The following is a 19,822-nucleotide window of genomic DNA, read 5'->3' as shown; positions in this document are numbered from 1 at the left end:
GTCACCCACCTTAGTAGAAAAAAATAGGCTTCTCACCCACCACTTTAGATATCTCACTATTAGTTTTAAAATGCTCCAATTTTTATATAAAATATTTTCACCCCACTATATAGGGGACTGTATTGTACAACACATGCTTGTGCAAAATTGTTGGTGGTTTCTAAATAGATGCACCACCCACTTCCTTTGATTTCAAGGGTGCTTAATAAGGTTGTTTTCTTATAATGCACAGCCACTAGAGAAAAAATACTGCGCTCCATGTCACATCCTCACTGGTGAGGTCAGGTCACAAAACTATCTCCTTTAAAATAAAAATCAACTTGGTAAGCTAAGCAAACCCTGTAACAGTTAGGAACTATTTCAAAGCAAACTACATCTTATTAAGGTATAGTTTGTCAAAATTCAGTGCCCCTTCCAACTCCAAGTTCACAGCAACCTATGCAGAATTTTTCACAAAGACAATGTATAACCATGTAAATGACCGTATAAGAGGCTGTTGTACCAACTAGAAGTAAGCCCAAAATGACCTCTAAAACCAAACCACGCTAGTAGAATCCTAACCTTAATAGGGTATGTAACAAAAGGATAAAAAGTAATGATTAAAATCAGAAAGAGCAACTCTGTTAATGATAGGCACTCTAATTAAACTAATTAGGAAACTAAGAGGACAAATGATGGCAAATTATGAGGTCAAGATAACTTCACAGGCTAAAGACAATCACAAGGCCTTGTACAGCTATGTCTGAACCCTCAAAGACAGCAAATATCAGTATGCCGAACTGGTGGTCAGTGATGCCACCTTCAATGAGCAGAGCAACATAGCGAATTTGATGGCTGACAAATTCAGCTCAAACCTCACATCCTCACCCCCCCACCTCCCCACATGAAATACCCACTAGCATTATCCTCCAATTATTAACTGGGAGAAAGTCCTGGCAGAGCTCGCTAAGGCCAAAAACACTAATTCAATGGGCCCCAACAATATCTTGTAATGCCTCCCAAATAGCCTGAAACATGACCTATCAGGACCCCTTGAATCACTTTTCAACTGCAGCCTCAAAACAGGCTTTGTACCATGAGACTGGAGGACTACAAAGGTTATCTTACTTCACAAGGGTGGGCTTTCAACTGACCCAAGAAACTACATACCTGTTAGTCTGACTAGTCTAATAGGCAAAACCATGAACAAATTATCATGGAAGTGACCAACAAAGACACGGGCAAACTTCAGACACTGGACCCAACTCAGTTTGGCTTTTTCATGGGAATGTCATGCCTTCTAAACCTGCTGGACTTCTTTGAGAAGGTCACCAAGGCAATAGATGAGAGAAAATGGTGCATACCACCTAGCTGAACCTGGCTAAGGTGTTTGATGCAATACCCTGCTTAGGTATAGTTGACAAACTCAACAAACTGGGCATAAATCCCTACATAACTCACTGGATTACCAGCTGGATCACAGACAGGATCCAGGAAGTTAGGACTGGTAATACCACCTCCACTAAGAAACTGGTCACCAGTGGGTACTTCAGGGCTTCATGCTGGTACCACACCTATTTAAAATCTACTTTTTGGATGTAAAGACTAATACCTGGAGTCTTTGGCTGACCAAGTTCGCAGATGACTATAAATTTGGAGCTACCATTGATTGCTCCATGACACAATCAAGCATCTTACAAGAGGGTCTAACACAGACAAATGTCTGGTGACAGACGCACGAATTGAAATTCAAAGCCAAGAAATCCATTATAGCACATTTTAGGAAAACTACCATCCAGGTTAAGTACTCCATCGATAAGACACCCCTAAGATTTGACCTAGTAGTCAGGGATCTAAGAACATATTTAGACAGTAATCTGGCCTTTGATCTACATGTGGCTAAGGTAATAGGAAAATCATTCTACATTTCTAAACTTATAAGTAAGGGCATGGCATCCAGCTCCAGTTTATTCATAGTGCCACTTTATTCAGCCCTTATCAGACCCATCATTGAATATAATACCCCCTTCATCATGTAACTGACCAGACATCTGCAACAGCTAGAATGCCCACAAAGGTTCCTTAACAGGAGAATCCAAGGTATAAACATATTGTCCTATATGGAGCCCCTAAAGGCCCTATCGCTACACTCCTGTGGGTTACAGAGAGGCAGTCTATGCCTGGATATGCAAGCCAGCCTTCAATCTAACTCTGATAAACCTTTTGCACATCCACAAAGTGAACAGTATCAGAACCACTAGGAACCCAGGATTTAAATTTAACTTGTGACGTAGGTAAGAAAGAGGATTCCCAGTGCTCTGTAAAAGACTCAAGGCCCTCTTATAAGCAAAGGAGAACATCCAGAAAAAGATTCCCAGATAAACCTCAGAGGGATACCCCCTCTGGGAGACCTCAGTTTGTTAGCTGGCCCCTGTGATTGTCTTCCTTGCCTCTGTCCCTCAAGCCCCTCCATTCCCCTCTCAGAAAGACTCACTCTGTGTTTTTCTCTCTCTCTCTCTCTCTCACCCTCGTTTGGGGAAACAGTGACCTCAGACATATGGGTCCTGATCATCAGCAAGGAGGACTATGCTATGACTTGAGAAAGCATTCCTCTGGGGGGGGGGGGGGGGGGGCTGTCCCTACCTCCTCCGAACCAGACTCACCTCCTGGACTCTATCATCCAAGACATGCTAGCTTGGGAGCCATAAAGCAGGTCCCCTTACCCTGTTTAGTAAAAGGCTTCTAGACAAGAATCTTTCTTGTGCCAGAGAAGGAGGGTGAATGGAGATCCATTCTGTACCTCTCTAAGCTAAACACCTCCCTTAAGGAGCCCACTTTTAAAATGCTTTCTTTGCACACTCTTCTGCCTTTTCTTCTTCCTCGGGAATTCCTGGTATCCCTAAGTATCAAAGATACCTATTTGCACATTAAAATTCATCCTTCCGGCAGAAAACTTCTCAGATTCTTTGCTGGATCATCAAATTTTCAATTTAGTGCTTTACCCTTTGGTTTTCACAAAGTGTTTAGCTCCAGTGGTGGCATTTTTCTGCACACAGGGCATACAAATCTTCCCTTACTTGGATGACCTGCTAATCCAAGCACTGTTCATGACATCCTCAAGCATATTCATTACAATGTACATCTCCTGACTCTTCTGGGATTCACCATCAGTTTCAAAAAAATCTAAGCTCAATCTTACCCATTTCTTGACGTTTCTGGACTGCAGACTGGACACTTCCACCGTGCATGCCTTTAGCCCACAGGGAAAAGTCATCATCCTAACCAACTACTTCTCCACCAAGACTCACTGTATGGCAAGAGAGATTCTTAGGGCTCTGGGGTTTATGGTTGCCACAATTCCCATGCTCCCTCTTGCCAGACTACACATGAGAAAAACAGAGTGGTATCTGAAATCACTGTGGTCTCGACACTTACACCCACTCATTGTTCTCATCCCTCTGCTGCCCAACATCAAAAAAGAAATTTTTCAGTGGAGCATTCAGGTCACTCTCAACCTGGGCCTTCCATTCACTCCAGCTCCACACAACCAAGCCGTGTTCACAGACCACTCAGACAGGGCATGGCGGGATTGCAACAGGAGCCCATAGAGTTTAGGGGGAGTGGCCTGCCCAGCTGGTAAAAGAAAATATCAGCCTAAAAGAAATGAGGGCACTTCTGTGGGCTCTGCAGACCTTCTCACAATTCTGGAAGCCAGGCACTCTGCTGGTGTACACAGGCAACAAAACAGTGATGTGCTACATAAACAAGCAGGAAGACACAAGATCCTACCCCCATGCAGGCTGACATATGAGGCCTGGCACTTTGCTTCTTACCTAAATCTGACATTCACTGCAATGTACATCCCCTCTTAGAAGAACGTGGTGGCAGACTTTAAGCAGGGACATGAAGGACCCTCAAAAATGGTCTTTGAATATAAAGTTTTTCAAAGCTGTTACCCCTTGGTGGAGAACACCATAGATAGATCTTTTCACTTCCACACATCACAAATTTCCTGTTTTCAGCACCAGGAACACATGTCCACTAGCTTGGAAGACCGTTGCCTTCTCCTTCCAGTGTTCAGGGTAGTTCCTATATACATACCCCTCCCACTACCTCTGTTTCCAATACTTCTGCTTGAAGTCCAGAAGGAGTTTCCAAAACCTTTGCTTCTGGCACCATTCTGGCCAATACTGCATTGATTCCTCTTCCTGTTTCACCTTTCAAAGAGAAATTTCTGGAGAATTCCTCTACAACCAGACCTCATCACTCAACAGAATGGGTAGCTCCTTCCTCCGACTTTGACGTCTCTCAGTCTCACTCTCTGGATTACAGGATTTGAATTCCTAAAAGACATGCTTTCTCTGATGAGGTGGTCCAAGTTCTACAAGAAGCCAGGAAACCTAATATCATTGTAAATGGAGCCACCTATACTGAGCCAAAAGACATAGCAAACCTCCTGGCTGATAAATTCAGCTCCAACTTTACTCCTCTCTCCCTCTCAACCTTCCCACAGGAAATATTATCAAATATAACTTCCCCGTACTATCACTGGGGAACAGGTCCTTAATGCTCTCTCTAAGACCGAGAACACTGCCTCAATGGGCCCAGACAATAGCCCAGGATACCTCTGGAATTACTATTTAACTGTAGCCTCCACACAGGCTTCATGCCTCATGAATGGAGAAAGGCAACAGTCATCCCTCTGCACAAAGGTGGGCCATCTACAGACCCTGGAAACTACAGACCCATAAGTCTCACTAGTCTTATATGTAAAGCCATGGAAAGAATTATTATGGAGATGATCAATAGAGATATAGTAAACCTCCAGACACTGGACTCAACCCAGTTTGGTTTTGTAAAGGGCAGATCATGCCTACTCAACCTGGTGGACTTCTTTGAGAAGGTCACCAAAGCAATGGATGAGGGAAAAATCATGCACACTGCCTACCTTGACCTGTCCAAGGCATTTGACACAATACCCCAATCAGGCATTGTTGACAAAATCAAGAAGTTAGGTACAAACCCATATGTCACCCGGTGGATAGCCAACTGACTCACAGACAAGACCCAGGAAGTTAGAACTGGGGAATCCACCTCTACAAAGAGGCCAGTCAGAAGTGGAGTCCCTCATGGATCAGTCATTGGACCGCTCCTTTTTGGAATTTACTTCTCAGAAGCCAAGGTCAACATCAGTGGTCTCTGGCTGACTAAATTTGCAGATGATTGCAAATTAGGAGCTGTCATTGAATCTCACACTGACACAAATGTTCTCCAGGAGGGGCTGACACAGACAAACAACTGGTGTCAGAGTCATGGACTAAAACTGCTAAGAAATACATAATAGTATCCTTTGGGAAGTCATCCATCCCTGGTAACTATCATATTGATAACACACCCCTTAGAGCTGACCCAGTAGTCAGGGACTTAGAGACACACATAGATAGTAATCTAGCTTTTGATCATCACGTGTCTACAGTGGTGAGGAAATCATTCTATGTTGCACAACTTATAAACAAAGGTATGGCATCTAAGTCCAAGGAAGTTATTCTTCCACTGTATTCAGCATTCATCAGACCTATCATTGAGTACAGTGCCCCCTTTTGTATGTACCTAACCAGGCATATCCAACAACTGGAACATCCACAGAGGTTCCTCACTAAAAGAATACAGGGCGTAAATAATATGTCCTATGCAGACCACCTCAAGGCCCTATCCCTATATTCTGTCTCCTACAGGCTTTTGAGGGTAGATCTATACCTGCCATACAGGGCATTGTTAGACCTGACTCTGATGGACCTCCTGCATATCCACAAAACAAACAGTACCAGAATTACCCATTATAAAGACTTAAACCTTGCCTGTGATATAAATAGGACCTGCTGGAGAGATAGGTACGTATCCAAGAGACTACCCCATTAATGGAACAGGCTCCCCATCCATGGGAAGCAGAGTTCCTCCCTAATCCAATTCAAGTACAACTTGGACAACTGGATAGGAAACCAGAAATTCATCCCTGGTTTGGCACCTATTTCTCTGATGCAAACAGGTAACCCTTAAATGGTTATCAAGGGTATCAAAACTCGTCAGAGATTTGGGATGCATGGCTAGATTTAAAGAGGCCCTTGTGGTAGTAAACACCTATGAACCTATCAGGAAATCATATACAGCCAAGTGAAAATGGTTATCTGCGTGGTGCCTTAAACGCACTTTTGTCAGACATTCCCATGGTATTTCAAATACCTCTTTGAGCTATTACATTCTGGTTTGGCTTATTCATCCATTAAAGCCCACTTATCTGCTGTCAATGCATGCTTACCTTTAGAGCCCCCCTCATGTCCAGGACAGAGGTCAAACTTTTCCTGAGAGGAGTTTTGCACCTTAAACCTCCAACAATGCCCATATTCTCTACCAGGGGACTTTAAATTTGTGTAGGAAAAACTTACTTTGCCCCTTTTGAGCCAGCAGCTTCAATCATCTATAAATTACACACACAGAAAACTGTGCTTCTTCTGGCCCTCACCTCAGTTTGCCGAGTTTCTGAACTTCACACTCTCGTGGCCATTCCTGCTTTTCTCATCTTCCATAAAGATAGGGTATACCTTAGGACCAATCCATCCATCATGCCTAAAGTAGTTAATGAATTTACCCTTAACCAGGCTATCAGCATTTCAACTTTCTTTCCCAAACTCCAAAATAGGAGAGAATGAACATGAGACACTCTAGACATTCACAGGTGATTTTAACTGTTTAAAACTAATATCATAAAAACAGATCAGCCGTTTCTCTCTTTCATGAACTCCAAGCTGAGATAACCAGTGTCTAAACAAGCTATTGCACCCTGGATTTCAAAGGCTATTTACTTCTGCTATTAGGACCATGGAAAGACTTTGCCCTGGTGTCCAAAAAACACATTTCACTTGAGCATTGGCATCATCTGATGCCTTCTACAAAGGTGTGGATACCAGATCCATTTTTGAAGCTGCCACCCAGTCCTCTGTCCACACTTTCACTAAACACTATAAGTTAGATGCCCTTTCTAGGTCCAGCATGGCTTTTGCCCAAACAGTTTTGTCTATTTAGCCTTCCTCCCTCTTTCTCTCTACAGCTCTAGAATCACAAATCTGTTATGAATACTGCAGTAGTGATTTTGGTCAGGAGATCATGTAGTTGTGTAAGACCTTACCATAACCATAGTTGTGTAAGAACTTACCATAACCATAGTTGTGTAAGAACTTACCATAACCATAGATATCCCACTGATCACTGCTGCAGTATTTCTTTCCTTTCCCCTTATCCCCCTTCTCTACTCTTCTCTCAAAAAACACACACTCAGTCTACCAGTTTACTACATCACTATTCAGGGTAGTTTACATACCTATTCAAACTGCACCCCTCCTGGCTGACCAGTCTCCTATCTTAGTTGTCTTCAGGTAGCTGGCTTGGAGATAGTCTGAGGATCTTATGCATAACATCCATATGTACATCTACAAACTACTACACCAATGAGCTGAGGTCATCATCCAGATATACTCCCTCTGAAGGTAAAACTTTGGTAAACCGTGCAGACGTCAGTGGATGAGAACCCATCTGTTACGAATATTGCAACAGTGATCAGTAGGACATCAACTGTTACTCTTACACAACTGTACTTTCTTGTTTGTTGATTGGTGCTAGGGTGGGTCTTTTAAATTGTATCATAGTGTTTGTAAGCATAAATCTGGATGTTGGCGTATGTATCATACTTCCATACAAGACTGTTACAGCCAAGGTGCTACAAGAAGAATAAGTGTTATTTTTTTACTCTGAATTGCAGTTGATGTTAAATATATGAAATTGTGTACTGCAGAAAATCATGATATATCTTGATATTGACTTGACTTGCTTATGAAATGTTTAGCTTCTTGTTTAAAATGTGAAAATATGAAAGTACATGTCAGGGATGGTGTCATACAATATTTTTGTTATTTTAAAAATGGTGGAAGTCTTTGTGAGCAGTTTATACTAAGGAAGAGGTTGTGTATGTTGAAACTGGGTTATTTGGAGGTAATGTTCTGAAAATGTATTCAGCATTCACTCAGTATCCACCTCTTGTGTTGAACTTGGTTGTCATTATTTTTACTTCATGCACAGAACATTTTAGCGAGCAAAGCCCATACTTACTATTGTGAAGTATCATTTGTGTTCCGGTGATGCTGGTTCTGTTTATTTTTTCCATTTTGGACTTTTTCCTATTAGGAATATGCCTCTGCCTCCTTGAGGTATAGAAAATACTCAGAACATGGCTGATTTTGTTATAATAATTTGATAAAGATGACAGTTCATGTTTTTTGTCATGAGACTAGAATGCTAGGACTGAGATTTCCCTTAAACAAGGTAATTTGTTTCAGCTGAGTCAACTGACAATTCATTTGTTTAAAACTTCACAATATTTCTAAAAATGTGCATGGTAATATATGGCACTTAACGCTATTGAACATGTATGCTAGTAAAGATATGGCTCCCGGGGGGTTGAGAATGCAAATGCAGCCTAGGGTTGGCAGTGGGGATGAAGTGTATATTTTAATTGTAATGTTAATAAATTCATCACAGTGTTTCAGTAATATCTGTGGTATAACTCAGTGAATAACATGAAGACTTAGTGAACAAGGAAAAGGAATCTGTGAATATTTAAGAATTAGTTTTTTTCTTGTCACATTAGCTATAGCCAGAAACGTAGTGAATATAGTAGGGCTGTGAAAGACAATGATACTGAAAAATAATTTAGACAGTTTAAGAAATTTATGAGAAATATTAATGGTTACTTTTAATAACAATGAATTTTCATGGAAGAAAAGGCAGTTGCTCATTTATCTGAGCTTGGGAGCAGTAGATGAGACATGAAAGTAAAACCAAGGCTCCATTTGCCTGAGTTGGTAGTAGGTGGATATAAAAGATCCCATGGCAGTTATCGAAAAGAGTAGATTTATGCAATCATTTCCAGTCATTTTAATTTTCATATGTTTACACATCAAACTTGTCATATATACATATATATATATATATATATATATATATATATATATATATATATATATATATGTGTGTGTGTGTGTGTGTGTGTGTGTGTGTATGTATATATATATATATATATATGTGTGTGTGTGTGTATGTATATATATATATATATATATATATATATATATATATATATATCTATCTCAAACGATTGAAACGTTTCCGCGAATACGAAATGATCGACACATTTTGCAAGAACTACGTTAATGCTGAACGTCCAAAACAGTGAAATCCGAAATGTGGAAGCGTTTTGTTTGGCCAGTCTGCAGTATAGCTCCGTAAGGTAAGTGTAAGGGTAGGGTGCGGGTTAAGGTAAGTGTATAAATAGGTGATGTATGTAAGATTTAGTGTAGTGTTAGAAGTAGGGTTTTGTTAAATGTATTTATGTATATTATTTATTTTGATAGGGTATATCTCTGTAGGGGAAGTGTGCGGTAGTTACGGACCTTAGGGTTAGGGAGCGGTTAAGGATAGTGCATAGATAGTTGTGTATGTGGGGTTTAGTGTAGGGTTAAAAGTTGGGTATTGGTGCTTTACTTTAGGGTTAGGAGTAGGGTTTGGTTAGTGTATGTATGTGGTTTGTTTATTTTGTTTGGGTAGGTAGTATGTAGTGGGTGGTGGGATTGGCTGACTATGACCGTTTGATGTTTTAAATTTTGAGGTTTAGTGCGTTAGGTCTATTCGTGGTTCAATTAATACATGTCGCTCTTTTGGTATTCATTGAAATGGATTTTCGCGGAACTGATATAGACCCTATATATATATATATATATATATATATATATATATATATATATATATATTTCTTAAAAAAGATAATCAGGTCCATCCATATTCAGTCAGATGACCTTTATCTTTAAAGTATTATCATAATCAGATGTGTTCTTTTCAAAGTGGAAAACTTCAGTTATAGTCCATCCCTTCCTAATGCATTCAAATGTTGTGAACTGCAACAGTTCAAACCCATATCTAAGTTACCCATATTAAAATATCTTGGTCACTTTCGGAAGCATCTCTGTTGCATAATTGATTTAGTTTCTTATTATACTCCTCATGTTAAGGTTATAAGTGATTTTACAAAAAAAAAAAAAAAAAAAAAAATGAAAATTAGAGTTTGTTTAATTTTTTTAGTTTCACTATTTACTTAGTTTTTCTCTGTAGTCACAATCACAAAGTGATGTCATATAGGTACTAATCAATGTTTTACTTATGATCGTAAAACATTATGGGCAAGAAAATGACATCTACCTTCTTAGATGAGCAACTTCTTACTTACATTGTGGGTTCACTACTACATCAAAATGTCTTAATTTTTAATGCAAGATGTTCCACCTGTAAGAACTAGTTGCTGGCTTTTCTTTCTCAAAAGTAAGAAGCCATTACTGATGCATTTATCATGGAAATTTTGGAGCGCATTCATAAGTTTAATTAGTGAGGCATTGTGGGTCTTCTTTCATGATATCATGGCAGGGAATTTCAGCTCTGAGGAAAAAAATCAGGGTAATCATTGTCAATATAATAAAATGCATAAACAACACACTTTTTGCTTCAAAAACTGTATAAGTTGGTATTATGTATGTTAAGACAGTTATATTCATCTCCAAAATTTTGTTTCTTAGACTTTCTTCAGAACATGACCAACACATTTTAAGTAAAATACTGGAGAAACTTGTATACTCTCAACTTCTGATATATCTTCAGTTTATTTGTTTACTAAAACAAAATCCAGTTAGTTCATGTGTTTGGAACACATATTTGTTTTCAGCCCATATTTTCTATAACTTTTGTTCTTTTCAACTATGATGACTTCAAAATAGTAGGTCACTTAAATTTTAAAATTCTTTGTCAATGTAAATTTGCCGTAATGCTATGGCAATTTAAATTTGTGTCAGTGTTGTAAATATCTCATTATGGACATAAAATCCATTTAGAAAACAAATGCTTTTTTCCAGATTTTTATTCTTCAGAGCCTTCATCTGTGCAACATCTCAGAGCTGAAAGTCCCTGCCATGACAACATAAGAACAGAAGATAAACTAATATAATATCTTTAAATATAATTTACAAAAAATTTCCTGATAGAACTAGATCACAAGATAAAATCACCGGATGAAAAAATAACAGGGAATAAAAAGGTGCTTTCACCTAAGTGTAGTTTCTGTAGCCCTTGTAATATGAGGCAATGGTTAACTGTCTTGAATTCACAAGTCATATCTACTAATACCCATGTAGTAATTAAACCATCATTAATGTTACTATAGATGTTATCTTTAGCTTGTTAAACAACTTAATAAGACAATTACTTTCTTGCAATGTGATGTTCTCTTTGGTCACCTGCAACGTGCTTTTACCTAATGGATCATATTTATTTAGCGAATAAATTAAAAAGCAAATATGTCAGCACAACCTGTAAATGGTTCCAATAGTACCAATCCTAGAGACAAATTAAAGTGCAGAATCTTACTCTTTTCACAAACCCTGACTTGTTTTTAGGGGAGTACCACGTGTTCTAGTTTTAGGCCCTGTTCTTTTCTCTCTTCTCATCCATTGGCATGCAACTAATCTACCGAATGTTTGATATCTTAGAATCAAGTAACCCTGCTTCTGAACTACAGTCACAACTTTGGGAACAGTTTACTCACTTATGCAATTGATTAGATAATAACAATCTAACAATCAAACAAAACAAATTACATGATAGTTAATACTCTACAACATCTCAATAATACCTGTGGGGCACCCCTGTCCTATTAGTTGAATGCTACAAATATTTGGAGTATTCTGCTAGCCCCAAACCTAATTACTTTATTACAAAATAACAATATCAAAGGATCTAACAAATGTAAAATATACTTACATGTAGGCCAAACATCTCATAATAGAGTCTATAAATACTTTGACAAATAGCATCTTATTGCCATAACCTGCATATGCTATGCCCCTTGTCACAGGTTAGCGTCACACATCTGCTTTATTACAATCTGCACAGATAAAAACATTGCAAATTTATTCTTTTTGCCTTCTAAAGAACTCACTTTTGTCATATCAAAAACTTCACTAATATATTACATATTACTTTCCAGGTCACTAATCTGTTTGACACCATACTTTATAATATTCTCAGTAGCAACTTCTACTCACCTTTTACTCACAAACCTTCTACATTCCAGTACATGTTATTTATTAAGAAGTCATAACCCTGCCTCCATTACTTTACAAAGATACAGCTTCACTCTGGAAACAACTGTATATTCATATTTTAAGTCAGGCTACCACACCTAACATTTAATCATAATGCACCCTCATCTCCTATCAGAAATCACTGTATTCCTACTTAAATATTTTCACTTCCTATACCTACATCCAGCAGCATCCCCATAAAATGTGCTGCACTCTTCTCCTTATACTTTCATTCTTCTGGTACACTTTTAAATATCCACAGAATAAAGACTAAATGATGTCCTTAAGTTTATTCGGTTTACTTCAGATGGTAAGTTATCTATTCAACATCCTCAAGCTAAAGTAAACCAGACAAAATAAAAGTATAAATTCTCCTTCGGCAATAATACATTTCTGCTAGGTAAAAAAGAAATCAGAATTTGTCTTTTGCAATTACTGTTTATGATAAGTCATCAATGGTAAATTTTGCTTAACGTATTTAGTCCACAAATTTGTTTTAGGTCCCCATATTTTCTGCAACTTTTGCTCTATTCATATATGGTGGCTTCAATACACTAGGTCAGTGATGAATTAAAATACTGTGTCAATGTAAATTTATCCTAGTGCTATAGCAGTTTAGATTTGTGCCATAGCTGTAAATGTGTCATTCACATGTGACCATTTATGTTTCAATAAATTAAATAAATTTCAAACATGAACAAAATTCTGCTTTTCAGATATATTCATTAGATGGTAGCATACTGCAAGTAGTCCCTAATATTAAATAACTTGGTGTTGTCCTTTAAAGGAAAAATTGACCTCATATTCAAAAAGGTGGTCTTTACAACTAAGCATTAGTCAACTTTATAGGACAAAGACATTTCTGACAAATGGAAGAAAGAGATTTTCAACTCTTATATGATTGCATAAATTACTCTTTGCAAATATGCTAATAAAAACGTATTTATGGACTAAATTAGAAGCTTCGTATCAAAAAGCTATAAATTGCGCTACTGGTATGGCAGCCACCTGTACTGTTGGCAGACCTAGGCTGCCTACAAGCTACATACTGAATCCATGTTGTACAACTTGCCATACTTCACAAAATCCTTACCATTTATCACTTCCCTTCTTGTAACTCTAGAGTTCACCAGGGAGTGACAACTTCGATACTCTAATTTAGAGGTATTCAAATTAATGTAAATGTTTGAATGCCATTATATTTTAGCAAGTACTGCAAGCAAATGAATGTCAACTACAATATTTTTTGCAACTCTATTGCCTTGCAAGTTTTAAGTTACAACTCATTAGATGACTCATCTTATTCATTTTGCCTGGCTCCACTTTTTGAATAAACTACTGACTGACATCAGACTTTGTAGCTCTCCCCTTCATTTAATTTTGAAAACAATGACTTAATAGATCCCTATAGCATTTTTCTCTTTCAGTCCTTAATCTGCACTGAAAATAAATGGACCATACCCTGTAGGGTGTTCCTAGTTAAAAAAAAAACAAACAGACAAACAAATTTGCGATATGCAGTTAGTGAATATATATATTTTATTTATATATTCTGTTTCAGCAAGTTATTACCATGTAGTGCTTCCCAAAAGGGTATTGTTCTGTCTGTTAATAATGGCAAAAATGAACATTATTTTCTAATAAAAATAAAATTTGTTGTAAAGAAGAGCTTTGTGTTACTTTTCCAGGTCACTAATTCACAGCCCAGCTCTATTTCCTACTACTCCTGCATGCTTAATTGAGTTTGTGAGTTGTAACCTATTTGTAGTCCATGTTTTTAAATAAGCAAATCCTTCAAAGTTTTAAGAGTTTGTACAGTAATGCATGAATGATTTCTGCATCTGATTTTTTATTGACATAGTGATGTTAAAGATTTTTGTAAGGCCAAAGCATGAACATTGTGTTTACATTGTTTTGAAAATAAATTGTGTGTAGTTCCCTGTGTAGCATTAGTATTATTTTGTCTACTTTATTACAACATATATATCAGTAATTTTCTGTTTAATCTTAAAAATGTTGCCATAAAGAGTTATTATAATTTATTTTACTGCAGGCTGCTGGAATTCCAGTACTGGGATGACATGTTCATGGTGTTGTTGAACTTATATTTTGAAGCTGTTTATCTTACAGCATAGATTAATTTTAATAAACTTTACAAAAGCAATTTTTTTAAATAGGATACAGAGTACTAAACTCAACACTTGTGACTAGGGTCCTTTATTCGGACTGTTATTTCTTAATTAAGACTATTTTGTTATCAGCATGTAACAATAATTCATTAATACACAGATGAACCAAAAACAAAACAAAAATAAATGGCAGAGTTCCAAAAAGAAAGTGTGATGCAGGTCCAGTTAAAAAAAAGCAACTTTAATAATCCACGAGAAACACCTGAACCTCTTAAAACAAATAAGTACTAAGTGTTTTCAGGTATATTGAGGACATATTCAGAGCACATCATGTTGTTACCCTTCATATTATTATACAATCCACCAATCAATCACATTAAACTAAATTCATGCGTATTAGAATGTTTTAATTATATTGTAGCTGCCTTTCATTTTAAAACACTCAACCTAGATAAATTATCATTAAAAAACAAGTTTATCTTTTAAAAAGAAGAATATGTTTATGTCCCCTGTTCACCCATTAATTGATATACATGAAAAAACTCGTGGACAACAGATTAAAAATATAATTGCTAGAGGGGATATGTACACAGACAGTCTTACAAAGCAAGAACATTTTTATTGAACGAAATTACAGCTGATAATAAGTAATGAAACCAGGCAAACCAGACAAGGGTTGAGAGTTGTTGTTATGGACTTTGTGGATTAGACTGGTAAGCTGTATGATGTACTGAATGAAGAAAGGGTGTCAAAATAAGGTAGATATCTCATATGCTAAAACTGATTGTTAGAAGACATGAAAATTCAAGGTTATGTTACAGATGAAGTATATGAATTTGGTAAGGTCACTAAACCTGTGATCCCATCAATATTTGAAAATTCCCAAAATCCACAAGAGCAACCTATCAAATTTTTAGCAGCATTTATAGATTTGAATGTATAGATGTTGTTAAAGAATTTGATTATGCATTAAGGGAATCATTAAGGGAATCATGGAATTTATTAGAAAGGGATAAGGTGATGTTTATGACAATCGATGTGATAAATTTGTCTTCAGTTATACCTCATGATTTAGGTTTGGAATTTTTTGATGAAGTGTTGAATCAAGTAAAAAAAAATTTAATAGTGATATTTTAACATTAAGTGATTTTATGGAAATAGTTTTGAAAAACAATTGTATATTGTTTGATTGCATTTTTTTCATCAGAAGACAGGAGTGACAATGGGGACAAAATGTGCCCCCATATTTGTCAATATGCTGTTAATTAAATGGGAAAAAAACAATATGTGTTTAATGTGCCACTGTGTATGCATATTTTAAAATTTTAGATGAAATTCTTATATTATGGGGAAGACAAAATGAATTTAAAGGTATTTATTGAGTATTTCAGCAGTACCACAGAATTCTTGAAATACACCTACACATTTGGGTATAAAATAATTAATTATTTAGACATCACCCTGTTTAAAGATTTGGTAAAACAAAAGATTTTGTTCTACAATTTTTCATAAGGAAACCTTCTCTAATTCCTGTTTACATTTTAAAAGATGCTATCCTCTTTTTCAGACAAAGAATATAGTAAAAGGTCAAACGGTGCATTTATCAAGACTGGTTACTGATGACCACTTGTTTGAGAAGGAAATAAAATTATTGGTAAGCATGTCTTTATAAAGAGAATACCCCCAGTATTTATTGGGAGAGATGAAAAAAACTGGTCATTGAAGGCAGAAAGAATAGATATGCACTGATTTTGGGGGGAGGGCTATAGTGATTTTACATTTATAAAAGAAAAAGAGGTTTCAAGGTCAGTGGTGGTCTCTTACAATAATGATGCTGGTAAAGTGATCATTAGTTTAGTAGGGGCAGAAATCTAAAAGAATATACACAAAAAGGGAAGAATATAATTTATGCAACAGCTATAGGTTTAAAATGTTTAAACGTGGGTGGTGCTAGTTTTGCAGGTACATAAATGACGGTCCTTATGTGAAAATTTTGATAGGACTATTGCAAGCCTGGGTAATTGTAACACTGTGTGTATCATATATTTAGCAACTTGTGTGTCATTCTTCTATGTTGGTAAAACAAAGAGAAGGCTGAAAGACTTTATGAACACTTATAAGACATTAAGAAAAAAAAAACTATAAATGCTATGTACAAACACTGTACAGAATGTTTGGAATTTATTTTTTTTTGTGTGTGTGTGTGTGTGTGTGTGTGTGTGTGATTAATAAGGTGTGGAGATGCACATAATACTATTGAATATAAGGAATTGATTTAGCAGATTAGATTGAATGTCAACGATATACCTGGTTTGAATTATAGTTTATCTCTGATGAGTGTTTTAAAATGAAAGGCAACAACAATATAGTAATAATAAACTAAGACTTTTTAAAATATTTATAACTTTCATAAGTTATATATAAAAGTTTATTGTAACATTAAGGAAATGTTTTTATACACATTATTTATAAGATTTAATGTTGAAATATTCAAGCTCACAAAGTTTTAAGATAATTAACATGCATGAATGTAATTTAATGTGATTGGTTGATGGTTTGTACAAAAACATGAAAGGTAACAACATGATGTACTTTGTAGAAGACTTCAGTACAGAAAAAAGTGCTTAGTGCTGATTGTTTTAAGTGTTTCAAGTGTTTCTCCTAGATTATTAAAGTTGTTTTATGAATTGGACCTGCACTCTGCTTTCTTTTCAGAACTTTGCCATTTTTTTTTGTTCCTTAATAGTTTGTATTAATTGTAATACACAGATGACTAATAAGATATGGGCCTGCTACAGTTCATACATTGTAGTTAATTTCCTACCATATAATATTTTCATTACTAGTATTCAGCAATTTCCATAAAGCATGAACAAACATAAATTATATCTGGTAAGGATTAAATTGATGTCACCTCTGAAAATGCTATTTGTGAATTCAGATATTCATTTCTAGGTTTTATAATTCTGGCCTTGAGTTTTACTTAGCAAAAATAATTTACCTGAAATGAATCAAAGTATTCTTTGGTGAAACTGATCTTCCTAAGCATTTTATTTTATGTTACTATAGGTCTGTGTGTCTGGTGAGGATGAGCACAATGGGTTTTTGAAAGTCTACAGTGGAAAGAAGAAGGGCTTTGTACCTATTGATGTGCTAGAGATCATCTGATTTGAGAAATTTCTTTTCATTACTATGAGGCCTTGCTTTGGTGCCTATCTATTTCATCTCGCACACTGCTTCAGAAGAGATGCCCTGCAGACCACTGATGAAGAATAGAATTGCACTTGAACATTAAGACTATTTAATGCATATATAGCTGTGAGGAAAACCTAAGAACGCCAAAGAAATTTGTGAAAGGATAAAGGAAGTCAGTTTCTTCTAGATGAGCTAACTTAACTTCCTCCCTTCTCGGTTCAAGATGGAAGGCAGCTGAAATGTTCACTCTGAGTATATCTGTGATTTAAAGAAAACAAACAATATTTATGTATGTTTGCTTGTCTTTAAGGATATAAAAGGTGAAATAGTATTTATTGAGGACAAAGTGCTTTGTTCTAGTTTTACTTTATATTATTTTTATTTTGCAGAGATTACTTATGTGAAGATGTAACAAGTCAGCAGAATTAGCAGTGTAATAAATGCAGTATTTCTTTGGTGTAAGAGTAGCAGCTTCACTTCCACAAGCCAAGTGGAACACAATGATTAATTTATAAATACTTATTAGAAGCTATAATATGACAAATGGCTGTCATTAGCCACATGGGCTGTATTGCAGTATGGTCATTTATGATGCTTAATAAATGTAAAATATTTTTAAAATATAAAAAGAATGGTGGATAATCGTTTAATTTATATTAGCTCTGACTGGTGTCTCTCTCTCTCACGTTTCTCTACATGGCATTTAACTGCATCCTATGTTATTTGCCAGCAAGGATGGGATTAATTAATAGGTAGTAACATTTACTAATGCACCTTAACAGCACACCTTAATTGAGCTGATTATTGATTTAATGGAGCTATCAGTATACATTTAGAATTGTTCTTCTTTTTTGACTAATTAAAGTGAAAATATAAGGTTGAGTGACTGGATTTTCCTCTCGTGCTGTGTGACAGCAATTTTATAGCTTTTTTTGTCAACAGTTTCAGTAATAATAGGACAAACTCTGCTTCTAATAACAGAACCATTATAGCATTATATATGGTTAACCTGAAAATATAATTTTCTGCATTACCACTGATTTTAATTACAACTGCCATATAAAGTCATCCATATTTTCTTTTGCTAGTTGAAACAATATCATGCTTTTTTAATATATTTTACTTAAATTTATGATGTTTACTAGCATTGCATAATGACCAAGTAATCTGGATGATCATATGGCTTTATTTTTGAAGTGCTTTTCCTACTACACCTGGCAACATAACGACTCATCTATCAGCCTTACACACTCATTCCCCTACCCTGGGTTTCCCCTGTAAGGACAAGAGCTGGCCAAGGGAAGCTGTCAGACAGGCAAACTCAGAAATGTGTTGCAACCTCACTGGCATCCTATCAATGAAGCCATGTTTATTGAGCTCAACCCCTCTCTGGTGGGCAGCTGGCAATGTACTTCACTATGGGGAACCACAATGCCCTCTCCACTGTGGGCGCATGTTCCTGTCTACTGGCCGTGAGAAGTACTGCTGAAGTGGCTTAGTGGCCAAATGCCTGACTGCCTCTGGACTACTTCCGATGAGCCACCTCTCCTCCAGGGGATTTTGACACTTGGCAGTCCTGAACTACCTCTATCAATCCCTCTCATGATGAGCTTGCTCATCCTGTCATACTAACTCCATTAAACACTGACTTACTAATCAATCTCAGGTCACCTGGACCATAGTCAGGGCTTTATCCTTGTATACTTGTGGAGCTGATGGTGAAATTCCTTTATATTCAAAGATTACTAGCATATATGATTGCTAGAATATGAATGTTAATTTACTAAATTCTGCTGTGTATAGTACGAAAAATAGTTTTTTGTGTATTAGCAACATAAATGTGGTTGTTTACATTTATTACCCTAAGGGCTTATTTATTTATTTAATGAGAATTGTTTTGTTTTGTAAAATGATTCAGCGGTGTGAGATCAGCACAAGTCTTTTATTTAGATTCCTTGCTTGGCTACTAAACATGGTACTCTGCTTTACAATCAAACAGCCACTGCTTACTTTAACAGTACAACAGGAAGCATTCCAGAACTCTGCAATAAGTAAAAGTAGGAAGTAATGCATATTTAAAACTAAACAGATTTGTAACTCCCTTTATAATTGATAAAACAATGTTTTTTAAGCTACACATTATTATTTTTAACCGTAAAATATCAACAAAAATACAAAGCTGCGAAGACAAGAAATATCAAATGTTTGATCATAATAGTTTTACACTGTGTCTTATTTATAAGATTAAGAGATACAATACACGTCATTAAATTTAGGTAACATGGA

The 19,822-nt window shown here is 36.3% G+C and overlaps 1 protein-coding gene across 2 annotated transcripts in view; it reads left to right on the top strand.

Moving 5' to 3' along the window:
* Window positions 1–18,168, top strand: part of STAC (SH3 and cysteine rich domain) — a 1,460,498-nt gene extending 1,442,330 nt beyond the window's left edge. Inside the window, exons 12-13 of one of the 2 annotated variants that reach the window (XM_044064992.1) lie at window positions 15,909–15,995; window positions 17,411–18,168. In XM_044064992.1, coding sequence (XP_043920927.1) covers window positions 15,909–15,995; window positions 17,411–17,509 — 186 coding nt within the window. In that variant the 3' untranslated portion in view covers window positions 17,510–18,168. The remainder of the gene's footprint in view (window positions 1–15,908; window positions 15,996–17,410) is intronic. The other variant, XM_044064993.1, reaches the window with a different exon arrangement.
* Window positions 18,169–19,822: the final 1,654 nt, after the last annotated feature.

The sequence above is a fragment of the Protopterus annectens genome, chromosome 3.part0 (genome assembly GCF_019279795.1).
Source record: "Protopterus annectens isolate FY-2018-M chromosome 3.part0, PAN1.0, whole genome shotgun sequence".
In the NCBI taxonomy this organism is placed as follows: Eukaryota; Metazoa; Chordata; order Ceratodontiformes; family Protopteridae; genus Protopterus; species Protopterus annectens.
Note: the sequence above shows the minus strand (reverse complement) of the source record. Positions and strands in the feature narration are given on the sequence as shown.